Source organism: Pipistrellus hanaki (genome assembly GCF_964339955.1).
Source record: "Pipistrellus hanaki genome assembly, chromosome: 2".
Classification (NCBI taxonomy): Eukaryota; Metazoa; Chordata; class Mammalia; order Chiroptera; family Vespertilionidae; genus Pipistrellus; species Pipistrellus hanaki.
The window spans coordinates 38,828,852-38,843,510 of NC_140504.1; the positions used below are offsets into that span (position 1 = coordinate 38,828,852).

Consider the following 14,659-nt stretch of genomic DNA (forward strand, 5'->3'; position numbering starts at 1 on the left):
TTTAGGAATTATAAGAAACCTGAGAGATTAAAGGAGGATAGAAGTTTTAGGATTTTATATGTTCTCGGTGTCTATCACTGATTTTAAAAAAAGCAAAAAATTACAGCCTGGCCGGCATGGCTCAGTGGTTGAACCAGGTCACAGTTCAGTTCCTGGCCAGAGCACATGCCCGGGTGGCAGGTCTGTTCCCCAGTGTGGGGGTGCAGGAGGCAGCAGGTCAGTGATTCTCTCTCATCACTGATGTTTCTATCTCTGTCTTCCTCTCTGAAATCAATAAAAATATATTTAAAAAGGAAGGAAATAAAGCCAAAATTATAGATGGCAGCAATGAAACTTATGATTTCCTAAGTTTGCAAAGCTGATGCCAGAGCAGCACTCTGAGCTCAGTAACTAAACTGAGCTCAGTTGGCATTAGCACACCAACTACTGAGCTTGTTCATCAAGAAGCGACAAGTCTCACCGAAACCGGCTTGGCTCAGTGGATAGAGCATCTGCCTGCGGACCGAGAGGTCCCGGGTTCGATTCCGGTCAAGGGCATGTTCAATTCTTTGATTGCGGGCACATCCCCAGTAGGGAGTGTGCAAGAGGCAGCTGATCGATGTTTCTAACTCTCTATCCCTCTCTCTCCCTTCCACTCTGTAAAAAAAAAAAAAAAAATCAATAAAATATATTTTTAAAAAGTAAATAAAAAATAAAGACATGACAAATGTCTTAAGAAAAAAGAAAAAAAGCAAAAAAAAAAAAAAAAAAGCAACAAGTCTTTGGAGCTGAAAACAAATGGCCCCGACTCCCGCAAAAGCTGTGTTTCCACGATGTTCTACAAACAACAGCTGCACACGCCAGCAGGTCAGTTCTTTACCATGAGTTCTAGAAGCCTGAGTCCAGACCCATGTGAAGTGCTGTAAAATTCTCCAATGAACACTGGCCTCCTGGTGCCAGCATATTCAAGGGAAGTCTAAAGTTTAACATGCCTTATATCCTAACGCTCTTCCATATGATGATTAAAAACTTAAGAAAAATATGGTTTTGTACTGAGCTAAAAATTATAAGGCCAATTTTATTCCCAAAGGTGCTCCTGTAATGTCTAAAAATAGAGAGGTCTATAGGAAGGAAGAGCAGGTTTGGCAATAGCTCCCAATTTCCTACTTTTAGATCTTAATCTTCAATAAATTCTAATTCTCTTCTGACATTGCTTATTTGACCTTGTTATTTCAGTAGCCAAAGGGAATGACTGGATCAACAGATCCAGTCTACACTGTCCAAATTCATTAGTGTTCTAGAGAAATGCCAAAATAAACACACCGGGAATGTTGACCATACATGAAAGTAGGTGAGAATTCAGTTTACTTACCAAACCTCCCTGAATGAGTGAGTTCAAATGCCATTCAGACAAGTGTGAACACTGCCCTTGGTTATTTGAAATTAGATTAGTACCATTTTTTTTTAAACTGCTGAAATTAAAGAGGAAATGATAATATTACTTTCAGAGTGATTAAAAAAAGAAGAAGCAGAAGTCCTGCCCTAGCTGGTTTGGCTCAGTGGATAGTGTGTCGGCCTGCGGACTGAAAGGTCCCTGGTTCGATTCCCGGTCAAGGGCACATGCCTGGGTTGTGGGCTTGATTCCCAGTAGGGGATGTGCAGGAGGCAGCCGATCAATTATTATCTCTCATCACTGATGTTTCTATTTCTCCCTCTCCCTGCCTCTCTGTAATCAATAAAAACGTATTTAAAAAAAAAAGTGAAGTCCTATTTGGGTTGCTTATATAGTAAAACTGTTTTATTTAGAAAGAGAAGCAACATGAATAGGAATAGACACAAATAATGGAAACCCATTATTTTTAGGAGGCAAAGCTTAAGGCTAAAGGTAGGATAAATTATAAGGAAGGAAAATGGGATTCAATATATTTCCTTCTTACGATTTTATCAGGTCAAGAAGAATTTTATCTTTGGCATGCTGGCAGATTGCAAGAGAGGCATCATTCCAGAGCATTACAGGTGGGAAAAATACTGGAAAATAGAAAAACATGAGTAGTAATAATGCCTGGAAACCATCGTTAGCATTGCCACTTGGAGTGCACTGAGGAGAGAAGAGCATGGAGGACGGAGGAAGATGGTGACGAGGATGATAATGGTTCTACCGTTACTGAATGTCCATCATTTGCGAGGCTCTGTGCTTGTATAATTTGTATGAACTGATTCACTCTTGACAATTACAGGTCTTAATAACATCCCCATTTCATGGATGAGGAAACAAGTGTAGGAGTGGTCAAGTAGCTTGTCCAAAATGGCAGAGAAAGATCTGAGCCCAAATCTTTGACTTCCCCACCCGCCTGCGGCAGGCCTCCGAGCCCCGCCGTGTGGCTGAGGTGCCCTCTGGAGTGGGAGAAGCACTGGACTGGGCGCTCCCTAGATCTCAGTCCCAGACGGAGGCTCTCACATGCCTGCCTGGCTTTGAAATGAGGCACAAACACATGGGCGCTCAGGTCCTCACCTGACAGTGCCACTGAACAGCACTGGCTCTTGAGGAATGATGGAGAGTTTGCTTCGGAGGTCAGCAAGGCCAATGTCACTGATTCTCACTCCGTCAATCTTGATGCAGCCTCCGGACAGCTCCACCAGGCGGAAGAGGGCCATCCCCAGGGAGGACTTCCCTGATGAGTGAGACAGGCAGAGGAGTAGCTCATTAGCAACTTTTGAAACTGGTTTATTCCCAGGGCAAAAATCACCTACTTTTCCGTTTCCATGCAGTCATTATTGCAACTGATTAACTCAGGAAATTATAAAGTGATAGTCAGAAACAGGAACACACACACACACACCACCACCACCACCACCAAACAGAAAACACGATGAATTTTTCCTGAACTACTAAGCATATACATTTAAATCACACAGCTCAGTCCGAGAAGGAATGGGCAGGACCATTACACTCTCATGAGAGTAAAATGGAAAAATGCCTCCTTTTCACCTTAGGAACAGGTGCACAGTGTTTAATGCTTCTCAGCAAAATGGGAGAACAGCAGTCTCATGGCAAGGAGCTAGGGCAAACCAGGGGACAAGAGGCACCCTCTCTTGTCCCTTTGACGTAGCTGAGAGAGGAAAGATGAGGCCTTCCATCGCTGGAGCAGCAGCTGGGGGATGGAAGAAGCTTTGGACTGAGCCAGTGAGCGGCTGGCGGTGTCCCTGCCCAGACAGGGAACTGTGGCAGAAAAGCAGCTTTGGGGGCGAAAACAATGAGTGCATTGTCACTGTGACAAGCAGAACAGCTGTTCTTACTGGAATCTTCATGTTAAGTTATATAAGTAATTCAAGAAGATAACATTAATCTCTCATAATCACTACTGTTATTTTATGGCACACTTCCTTTTAGTCTTTTTCTCAGAGTTAAGAGCATACCAGAGACATGATGTTGTAATGGATTTTCCCACAAACATAACAAGCATCCAACCATATTATTAACTTGTCAGAATAAAAATTTGATGGCTGCAGTACAGTCCATACTGTGTATACACTCTAACTCATCTAGCCCTCTAATGTGGGATGTGTAGTTTATTTAAAACATATTATTATAACGTTACTAGAGGCCTGGTGCACAAATTTGTGCATGGGTGGGTCTCTCCGGCCCATCCAGGTCAGCTGGAGGGAGGGGATGCAGAAGGCTGGCCAGGGAAAGGGCCACGGGTGATTGGCTAGCTGGCCCCACCTCCTGGTTGAACTCCTGGTCAAGGGGGCAATTTGTATATTAGCCTTTTATTATATAGGATAGGATAGGATAGGATGACTTCCTTGGGATAGATTCTCAGAATTGAAACTACTCTGTCAAAACATTAAACATTAAAAAGCTCTAATGCTCCCTACACCCCCAAAATAGCTTGACACAGTGCTGTCTTATCTACTTTCTTGCAGCTCAGGCCCATGGTTTAGATTGAGAACTACAGGAATTCAGCTGTTAGACCACACTGCTCACCCTCTTTGTCTCCACGCTCTGAAAGACCTCTCACGAGAGCCACATGACTTCATCTACTCAGTGGTCACTGAGGTACAACTATCCTGCCTTGGCCGCGTCTGCAGCCACGTCCCTGCTGTCAATATTGTTCCCGAATGGGAACCTGGAGAAGTGTCCACCTCCCTAAGGCAGGCCTCCATTCCATCTACCAGAAATGCATTGGAACCCAAGCCCATGCAGCAGGGCAGATGTTAAGGAGGCCTTCTCCCCCTAAGAGAGACTGGCTGTATTCAGGATTGGGGTGGGCTGGTGAGGCGCCCCTTCCCCAGGAAGTGGTGGCGGAGAAACTGTCCCTCAGTGCCAAGGCAGCAGTTTAAGATCCAGACTAAGAAAGGAATGGGGCTCAAATAATAGGTTACGTTGCTCCATCTTAATAAAAGATGCCTCAGTTTGGAACACCTGGACTGGGAGACTATGGTTTTTTTGAATCTCTGACAGAATGTGCTGGTAAAATAGGCAAAAAGTCCTCACAACCACAGCAGGGCCAGAGTCTAGGAGCCTTGGAAGAAGCAAACTAGGATTAGAGTCTAGACTTTGTAAGTCAAGGCTATTTATGATTACGTTATTTTTCTTATTTATTTCTCTTCTGCCACTACTTATGGTTTACTCAAGTCTTGGTGAAATTTTTAGTCTGTTGCCGAAACCGGTTTGGCTCTGTGGAAAGAGCATCGGCCTACGGACTGAAAGGTCCCAGGTTTGATTCCGGTCAAGGGCATGTACCCTTGCTTGTGGGCACATCCCCAGTAGGGGTGTGCAGGAGGCAGCTGGTCTATGTTTCTCTCTCATCGATGTTTCTAACTCTCTATCTCTCTCTCTTCCTCTCTGTAAAAAATCAATAAAATATATTTAAAAAAAAATTTTTTTTTTCAGTCTGTCTTACTCGTGTAAAAGGGAAACACAGAAGGGACACCAGTCAGAACTCTCGGGAGAGCAGGGCACCCCAGGGAGCCCGAGGGGGAGAGCAGAGTGAGAGCTGTGGCAGCTACCCTCCCTGGCTGAGCATGCTCTTGCCAGTGCAAAACACCTTTTTGCTTTGACATGAAGTACTTCCTTCAAACAGGGAGCAGGAAATGACTTTTTCTTTTCTTCCTGGCAGGTTCTTTAAAGTAAATGGGCCACATTCAGTGTGGCTCAGTGGATTGGGTGTCATCTCATGCATCAGAAGGTTGCCAGTTTGATTCCCAGTCAGCGCACATGCCTGGGTTGTGGGCTTGATCCCTAGTTGGGGGTGTGGGGGAGGCAACCTATTGATGTTTCTCTCTCTCTCTCACCAATGTTTCTCTTTCTCCCTCTCCCTTCCGCTCTCTGAAATCAATAAAATCATATTTTTAAAAATCTACGTAAGTCAGAATGGGGTCAAATCTGGCTTTTCTACTTGCTAGCTTGACAGGCTGAGATCTCTGAGTGCAAAATGGTAACAACCCTAACCGGTTTGGCTCAGTGGATGGAGTGTTAGCCTGCAGACTAAAAGGTCCCTGGTTTGATTCTAGTCAAGGGCATATACCTTGGTTATGGGCATATGTTTCTCTCTCATTGATGTTTCTAACTCTCTATCCTTCTCCCTTCCTCTCTGTAAAATATAAATGAAAAAAACAGACAGACAGACAGTAGGGTGGTGAAGGAGGGTGGGGCAGAAACTGGATGAAGGAGGGCAATGGGGTGGGGGAACATCTGAAATACTCTCAACAATAAAAAAATTTTTTTAAATGAAAAAAAAAAATAAAATAAAGTAAATGGGCCAGAGAGGGAGAATCCAAGATGCTGCTCGGGTAGGCAACTAGCCGCAGCCGCACACAACAATTTTAATAAAATACAACTAAAATATAAAACGGACATTACCCAGAACTACAGGAAAGTCGACTGACTGGAAATCCTACAACAAGAAGCAAGGAGAAAACCAGAAGGAAGCGCGGAGGAGCTGTAAAAGCCTAAGGTACGGAGACACGCGGCGCACGCGAAGAGGACGGAGCCGGAGAGGAGGGAGGCCGAGTGCCTGGCGGGCGTTCCCTAGCGGAAAGGAGATAAAACTCCGACTGTGCTGGGCCCCTGACTGCTCTGAACCCCAGTTCTGGGCCATACCCCGGGGACTCAGGCTCAGCCATAGGGAGCTGGGCTGTAAGTCGGAACCCCGGGGTAGCGGAGAAAGGAGGTCCCGGAGGCGCGCACACTGCCCCCAGAGAAGGGCCGGTCGGCTGTGCCGCGGGATTGCCCTGACGGGAAGGAGACTGGGGCTCCAGACTGCTGTGAACGCCACCTCCAACTCCACTTCCAACTGAACTGAACCCCAATACCGGGCTCATTGTGGGAGAGCATAGACTGTTTGGCAGCAGGCGAAAATCGAGGGCACCTTTCTCTCAGAGGCGCCGGCAGCGAGCACTGAAGGACCCGCATCGGGCGGGGCTGACGGAAGCCAAAGCTGCAGGCTCCACCCTGAAACCCCGTCCCATCTGTAACTGCGAAATGCGACAACAAAATAGATCACAAACGAAAGAAATGGAGGACAAAAAGCGTCTGGATATAGAGTTCAAATCTACGCTTATAAGGTTTTTCAAGAATTTCCTAGAAAAGATGGATAAGGCCTATGAGGATATGAAAAGAGATCAACTAGAATTAATAAGGAGTCAACAAGAAATGATAAGGGATCAACAAGAAATAAAGAATACATTGTCTGAAATAAAAAATATTCTACAGAGTCCTAAAAACAGAAGGGAAGATCGCAAGAATCAAGTCAAAGATTTGGAACATAAAGAGCCAGAAGACACTCCTCCACAGAAGCTAGAAGGCAAGAGAATCCAGAAAATTGAAGATAATGTAAGAAACCTCTGGGACAACTTCAAGTGAACCAACATCAGAATTATGGGGGTTCCAGAAGATGAGAGAGAGCAAGATATCGAAAACATACTGAAAGAAATAGTGACAGAAAACTTCCCCCACCTGGTGAAAGAATTTGACTTACAAGTCCAGGAAGCGCACAGAACTCCAAACAAAAGGAATCCAAAGAGGACCACACCGAGACACATCATTATTAAAATTCCAAGAGCAAAAGATAAAGAGAGAATATTAAAAGAAGCAAGAGCAAAGAAGGTAGTAACTTATAAAGGAGCACCTATACGATTGTCAGCTGACTTCTCAACAGAAACCATGCAGGCCAGAAGGGAATGGCAAGAAATATTCAAGGTGATGAATAGCAAGAACCTACAGCCAAAAATAAGCTACCCAGCAAAGCTATCACTCAGAATCGAAGGCCAGATAAAGAGCTTCACTAATAAAAAAAAGCTAAAGGAGTTCATCACCACCAAACCAGAATTATATGAATTGCTGAAGGGGGTTCTTTCAGAAGAGAAAGTAAACAAAGATAAAAATTATGAACAACAAATACGTAATTATCAACAAGTGAATCTAAAAACCAAGGAAATTAAAAAAATCTGATGAACAATATTAACTGTTGAATATAATAGAATCAGAGGTATGGAAGGGGAGTGAACAGACGATTCTTGGGGAAAAGGGGAGAGGGGGGCGTGGGAAGAGACTGAACATAAACTGTGCACCTATGGATGAGGACAATGGGGAGAGGGGAAAGGGCAGAGGGTGGGGTGGGAACCTGGTGGAGGAGAGCAATGGTGGGGGGGGGGGAGGAACATTTGTAATACAGTAATATGAAAAATAAAAACTTATTAAAAAAAAAAAAAAAAAAAAAAAGTAAACGGGCCAGAAAAGATGCCAGGTATGGTTTTTTTGTGTGTGTTGTTTGTTCTTGCTTTTTAATGACAAGAAAAAAAGCTAGAAGAATTCTGATGGAAAGGAACATGAAGCCCAGAAAGCTTATAAGGACTGCCTCAGAGAGACCCCTATACAAGGGTAAAGAGTGTGAAAGGAGACAAGACACAATTTTGAAACGTTATTCAAGAAGGAAAGAGGAAAAGAAATAAATTACTGAGGTCTTGACCCTAGAAATCCAGGTCAGTGCACTTCTAAGCATGAGTGAGGTGAAATGCCCAAAAGGAAGGCCTATTCTCCAGTTCTTTGCAACTTATGTCAGAACACGAAACGCGTTTCTGTCTCCAAAGGGACAGAGGCTCCTTGTGGAGAGCTGGGCTGGCCTCTGATGAACATGGGGCCACCCGGGCCATAAGTCACAGAGTCCGCAAACACCCGGCGTCACAGTAGGAGAAGTCCCCTGCACAGCTCTCCCGAACAGTCAACCTGGCAGCCACCTCAGTGCCCACGACTCGAGCTTATTCAATATAAACTTCAGAGGCCCATAAAAAGGGTTTTCACGTCATGCTGCGTAGAAATCACGCCGGGAGCAGGAACTGGCATGGAAAATACTCGCTGGCTTTGAAAGCAGGCCATGAAACAGTGAGTGAAAATGACCTCATTTTTGCAAACATATTTGTTGATAGAAAACACCTGGAAGATACCCACTAAAATGTGAACAGTAATTATCCCTGCTCCGTGGAGTTAAGGGTGCGCTTCCCCTGTGTGTAATTTGCCATATGCTCCACGTGTTCCACAGTGAGAATGTGTACTTTTATGACTGGAAAAAACACAGTGTGTTAGAAAAGCAGGGTTTGAAAATAATCCTGGAGAAGTGGTTTCAGTGAGACTTGAGACAGTAATTGTGCATGTCCTGGGGACCTGGTTAGAAGGGATGCGAGTGATAGTTGATAAGCAATACACATGGGCAACAGACTGAACTCCGACAGGGTCCTTACCCGACCCCGTCCGCCCCACAATGCCAATCTTCTCCTTGGGTTTGATGATGAAGGACACTTTCTTTAGGACCAGAGGCAGATTTTCTTGGTACCTCATCTCTGCGTTCTCAAAGGTCACCTCTCCTTCCTGCGGCCAATCAGGCGGGGGAGCCTTGTTCTTGATTCTGGCAGGTGCTTCCAGAGAGAGAGTCTGGGGAGACAGAGGCGGCCAGGTCAGATCGGCCCAGACTCCGGGGGCTCTGCCGTAGAGAAGTTAAACCAGGACATCCACAGCCGCCACACAGTGGTAGCCCTGGCCCCTTGCTGTGAAAGATCCCTTAGATAGGGACAGAGTACGATGGCTACTAATTCTGCAGTGGCTATGATTACGCAGCAGCTGAGCAGGGCACTGACTTTCAAACTGCCTCCTGTCTTGAGGATTTCTTCCACAAAACTGCCTTGGAGGCCAAGGGTGGAGCCATGAGCCCTTCTATTCCTCTTCAGCCCTGCAGTTTTTATTGGAATTCTTTGAAAATATTACACTCCAAACAGGACTCTGCCATTTGGAAACCACTGGCTTAAATCCAAAGAAAGGTAATAACATTTATTGAACATGTAATCAGCCCTGGCTGGTGCTGCTCAGTGGTTGGAGTGCCAGCCCATGCACCAAAGGGTCTCAGGTTCCATTCCTGGTCAAGGGCATGTACCTGGATTATAAGTTTGATCACCGACCCTGGTCAGGGCGTATGCAGGAGGCAACCAATAAGTGTGTCTCTTACATCGATGTCTGTCTGTCTCTCTCTCTCTCTCTCTCTCTCTCTCTCTCTCTCTCTCTCTCTTTTCCTCTCTCTCTCTCATTCTCTGTCTTTCCTATCTTCCACTACCTATATATATATATAAAAGGCTAAGTGACCGACTGTACTTCTGCCTGACCGTCCAGTACATATGATGCACACTGTCAATTTAAAAATAAATGTTGACTTGCGCGTGCACGATACACAGCTCTCGCTGATGCCAGTCTCACGCGTGTGTTTTGACCTGTCATAGTCGATCGTGAATTTGACTGTTTTTGTTGACATTCTGAAGCTGAGAGAAAGTGGTGTCATCGACAGAATATGTCTGAAGACCAATTATTGGCACAATGTAGCTCTGACACTTCTGTTATAGAGAAAGGGCAAATAGCAATATTAAAATATTTTTTCTAATTAATTTCCTTTCAATGTGCACGAATTTGTGCACTGGGCCACTAGTCTCTAAAATAAATGGAAAAAATATCCTTGGGTGACGATTAACAAAAAATAATAATAATATTGAACCTGTAATCAGATCCTGGCATCCTGACAGATCTGCCAATCCAGGAGAAATAGACTCTAATCCTAATCCTGCCACTAACAGCTGTGTGACTGGACACATCACTTCTTCACTCTAGGTCTTAGTTTCTCATTTGCAAATTGTGGGGACTGGATTAGATAATCTTAAAAATCCATTCCATTTCCCCCCCCCCCTCTCTTTTTTTTATTAAGGTATTATATGTGTACATACCTTACCAATCCCCACTCCCCCACCCCCATCCATTCCAGCTTTAAAATTCTGTGTTTAATATAACGGCTTGTAATTTTTGTTATCAATAGTTAAACCTTGCAATGTTTTAAAACTTTCTGGCGACTAGTCATGGGGCTTAAAGCCTTCTAGGGAAGTAAGGGCTTCCCAAAAAGACTACTGCTCTGGGGTCGGAGCGGGGGTGTGGAGACTGAATTCAAACATTCCAAGCTTGCCGGGACCGGTTTGGCTCAGTGGATAGAGCGTCGGCCTGTGGACTGAAAGGTCCCAGGTTCGATTCCGGTCAAGGGCATGTACCTTGGTTGCGGGCACATCCCCAGTAGGGGGTGTGCAAGAGGCAGCTGATCGATGATTCTCTCTCATCGATGTTTCTAACTCTCTATCCCTCTCTCTTCCTCTCTGTGAAAAATCAATAAAATATATTTAAAAAAACAAAAAAAAAAACAAAAAAAGACCCCAAACACTCCAAGCTGGAAGGGTCTGTGTTGGGACAGGCATCCAGGTTGAGGACTGGCAGTGGGAAGCCAGTCCTTAGAAATATGACTGGTCTATGCAGGATTTACGCTGTACTACTACTGCCAGTCCCCAGCCTGGGGCTGACAACCCACCCCCACCTCTTCAGCCAGAGACTCACCAACAGTGAGTAAAGCAAACACTATGTATTCGTATAGACAACCATGTACCATCCCGACCAGAGCACTGGACGAAGAGGCTAGTGGATAAACCTAAGGAACAGCTATTAGCACTTATATCAGATTGCCATTCTTTCCCGGAATAATCATTCGTAAGTTTGAGAAATATCCTATGACTAATGAGGTCCATTGTCAAAACAAGCTGGCGAAGCATGTCTCTGTGAGAAAATGCAGTTTATGTAACACACTAGTTCACAAACGAATGGCAAGTTTTTCTCAACACTATGCTTGTAAGTCATTATTTGGAAGTTGGAATGTATTCTTCCCATATAAACAATAATAGAAATGCTGACAAAGCCCTAGCCGGTTTGGCTCAGTGGACAGAGCACCAGCCTGTGGACTGAAGGATCCGGGTTCAATTCCAATCAAGGGCACATGACCAGGTTACGGGCTTGATCCTCAGTAAGGGGTGTGCAGGAGGCAGCCAATCAGTGATTCTCTCTCATCGTTAATATTTCTCTCTTTCCTCTCTCTGAAATCAATAAAAATATATATTTTTTAAAAAGAAAAAAAAAATACATAGTTTTATACAGTGCAAAAAAAGAAAAAGAAAATGCTACATTAGCCAGCCTAACAAAGTTTCAAACATTTTGGAAATGAGCTGCTGAACGTAAGTTCTCAATCAGACGATTCACAAATAGATTTAGAAACTCGTATGCTAATTCCTTCTCCACTCCATGCCTGCTGGAGAGACCGCCGGTCCTCTCCCGAGGGACGAGAAGGCAGGAAGACATGCTGCCTCCTTGCACATCCACCTGAGGCAGGAGAAAAGGGTAAAACGCCTCCATGGAGGGTGAGGTCGCAGTCTGACCTTGATGTAGTAGTTGATCCTCTCCACAGAGGTGAAGCGAGCTTCTGTCTCGATGGCCAGTCTGACGGTGAACTGGAACAGCCCCGTTAGCTGGCGGTGAGAAGCAGAAATGTAGGTAGGAGAGAGAGCTCATTATCGATGCCAACGCTAGAAAGCCTCCTGCACCTAGGGGACCACAGCTGAATCGTAAGAACTGGGCACATACAGCAGCTGGTTTTAGAAACATTTAAGACAATGCCCATTGCACCCCCACCCCTCAGTCATCTGTAATTCTCTGTGAACGCAGGTGGCATCGTGGTACTGATGGCACTAACGATCCTGCATCCAACGGCTTTCCACCCATCTCTGCGTGTCCAGTAACACGTGTCTGAAGCTGCATACTTGTACCTGCACCTGCTGAGGCGGACACAGCGAATCAACCTGTGAGCAGCCAGTGGGCAGGCTTCCAGGAAAGCCAACAAAGGGAAAGAAGGCTGAGCAGAAAGTGCTGGCAGAGCCCCTGTGTAGTCAGATGAAGGATCCTACTACTGCCCATCCAAAGATGAGGGGAGTCTGCAGAGCATGGACAGCTTTGGGGTATCTGTACAGATACATGTACGTATCCCTTCTCGGGTTTCTTTGGCTATTTTTTAGTGTACCTCTCCAATATGGAAAAACACCAAAAGTGAACAAGAGGAGAGAGGACATTATAATAAACTCCCATGTACTAAACATCCGTCTTAAAAAATGGTCAACTCACAGATAATATTGTTTCCTTTATATTACCTCATCTTTCTATATTATTTGTAAGCAAATCCAAGCTATCCTATTATTTCATCCATAAATATTCCAGCTTGTATCTCTCTAAAATATAAAATATAAAATCTTTAAAAGCACAATACCATTATTGAATACCATGATGAGATCTAAAAAATTACTAATAATTCCTTAACATCTTCAAATACCTAGTCAGCGCTCAAGTTCCCTGTTGTTTTTTTGAGCTAAAAACCATAAACCATTCCTAGAGACCAGAAAGCTTTTCACATGTAACAGTATTGGGGGGAAAAAGCAGGCACCTCGGGGAAAAATGCACATAAGAAGCAAATAGAGTATTTCTTTGAAGACATGAAGAGGCCAGAGATGACAGGATGGTGAATTCAGAAATCTACAATTAAAAACTATTTTCAAAAGCACCTTTATTAAGAAAATAGCACCTATTTCTTAAAACACTTGCAACAGTCTTAAATCCCTTTATTCCTACACTAGAGGTCTGGTGCACGAAATTCATGCATGGGGAGGGGGTTGTCCCTCAGCCCAGCCTGCACCCTCTCCAATCTGGGACCCTCGGGGAATGTCTGACTGCCCGGTAGGATTGGGCCTAAACAGGCAGTCAGGCATCCCTCTCACAATCCAGAACTGCTGACTCCCAACCACTCTCCTGCCTGCCTGCCTTATTGCCCCTAACTGCCTCTGCCTGCCTGATCATCCCCTAACCACTCCCCTGCTGGCCTGATTGCCCCCTAACTGCTTGCTCCCCCTCACTGGCCTGATCTCACCCCTAACTGCTTGCTCCCCTGCTGGCCTTATCGCTCCTAACTGTCTCGGCCCCCGCCACCATGACTTTGTCCAGAAGGAAGTCGGATGTCTGGAAGATGTCCGGTCAACCTGGTCTATTTAGCACATTCCCTTTTATTAGTATAGACTAGAGGCCCGAAATTCGTGCACAAAATTCGTGCAAGTGTAGGGTCCCTAGGCCTGGCCAGTGATCAGGGCCAATGGGGCCTTCTGGCTGCCAGCCGGAGCCTGCCTTCATTCTGCGTGGCCCCCTGGTGGTCAGCACACATCATAGTGAGCAATCAAACTCCTGATCTTTTTGGTAGAACTCCCAAGGGAATACTTAGCATATTAGCCTTTTAGATAGATAGATAGATAGATAGATAGATAGATAGATAGATAGATACCACCCCTCCCGCCCTCCCAGCCTCCTGCCCCAGATGGTTACTATAAAGCAGTCTGCACGGCACTCTGGGAGTCAGAGGTGAAACAGTGACTTAGGGTAGAGGCCCCTCCCATGCCTCTCCTAGGCCAACACAGGAAGGACTCAAAGGAGCAAAGGTGATGATGCCCCATCCCAGAGACTGACCTGGACAGCGTAGGAGATGGCGAGACCAGCGTAGGCCGGGGAAATTCGCCCATGCATGAGGACGACCATCAGCGCCGTGGTGGAGATCAGGAAGATGCTGATCAGGTCAAGCCGCACGCCCAGCCATCGCATCGCGCACGTGAATAGGTAGAAAGGACTTTGGTTGTGGTCCAGCAGCTCCTGGTACCTGTGAGGAAGACAGAACCGCTAACAGGCAAATAAGGAACCAGGCAGCCCTGGTCACGGATGATGTCAAAGCTCTGGTGAATTATGGACGGGGGCTAATACTTCAGTATTTTCTGTTTGTAATAAAGAGAATGATATGGAAACTTGAAGAGCACGGAGCACTCCATGCTCCACAGACAGGAGGACATGGGGCTTTATAGCTTTACCCTTTAAAAGAAACGTAATTGAAGATGGTAGGGGAAAATTCCTACTTTAACAGCATAGGGAAAGTAGGGGGAAGGAGATCAAATAAAGAGGCTGTGCTAGACATCAGAAAAAAATGTCATAGGTTAGGGGTCATTTTCTCACAGAAATAAAGGTTACAAGGCAAACTGTAGAAATGGCCCAAAGCCAGGACAAGGAAACTCTCAGAATGAACACAGTAAAGTAGAAATTGTTGCCGACACACCATCACTGGGCAGAATGCTACTGTTTGCCACGGCCATGGAGCAAAGAGCCAGGGGCTGAACCACAACAAGCAAATACACAGACAATCTTTGCCAATGGAGGAGGGGACACACCACTGTCACGAGGGGCCCAGGGAGCAGA

General features: G+C 45.3%; 1 protein-coding gene across 2 annotated transcripts in view; it reads right to left on the minus strand.

Annotated features, from left to right (window-relative positions):
* Positions 1 to 14,659, minus strand: part of ABCC5 (ATP binding cassette subfamily C member 5) — a 92,064-nt gene that overhangs the window by 12,201 nt on the left and 65,204 nt on the right. For both annotated transcript variants that reach the window (XM_084874179.1, XM_084874180.1), the window contains 4 exons: positions 13,886 to 14,072; positions 11,764 to 11,853; positions 8,722 to 8,911; positions 2,492 to 2,651 (listed from right to left, as the gene is read on the minus strand). In XM_084874179.1, coding sequence (XP_084730305.1) covers positions 2,492 to 2,651; positions 8,722 to 8,911; positions 11,764 to 11,853; positions 13,886 to 14,072 — 627 coding nt within the window. The remainder of the gene's footprint in view (positions 1 to 2,491; positions 2,652 to 8,721; positions 8,912 to 11,763; positions 11,854 to 13,885; positions 14,073 to 14,659) is intronic.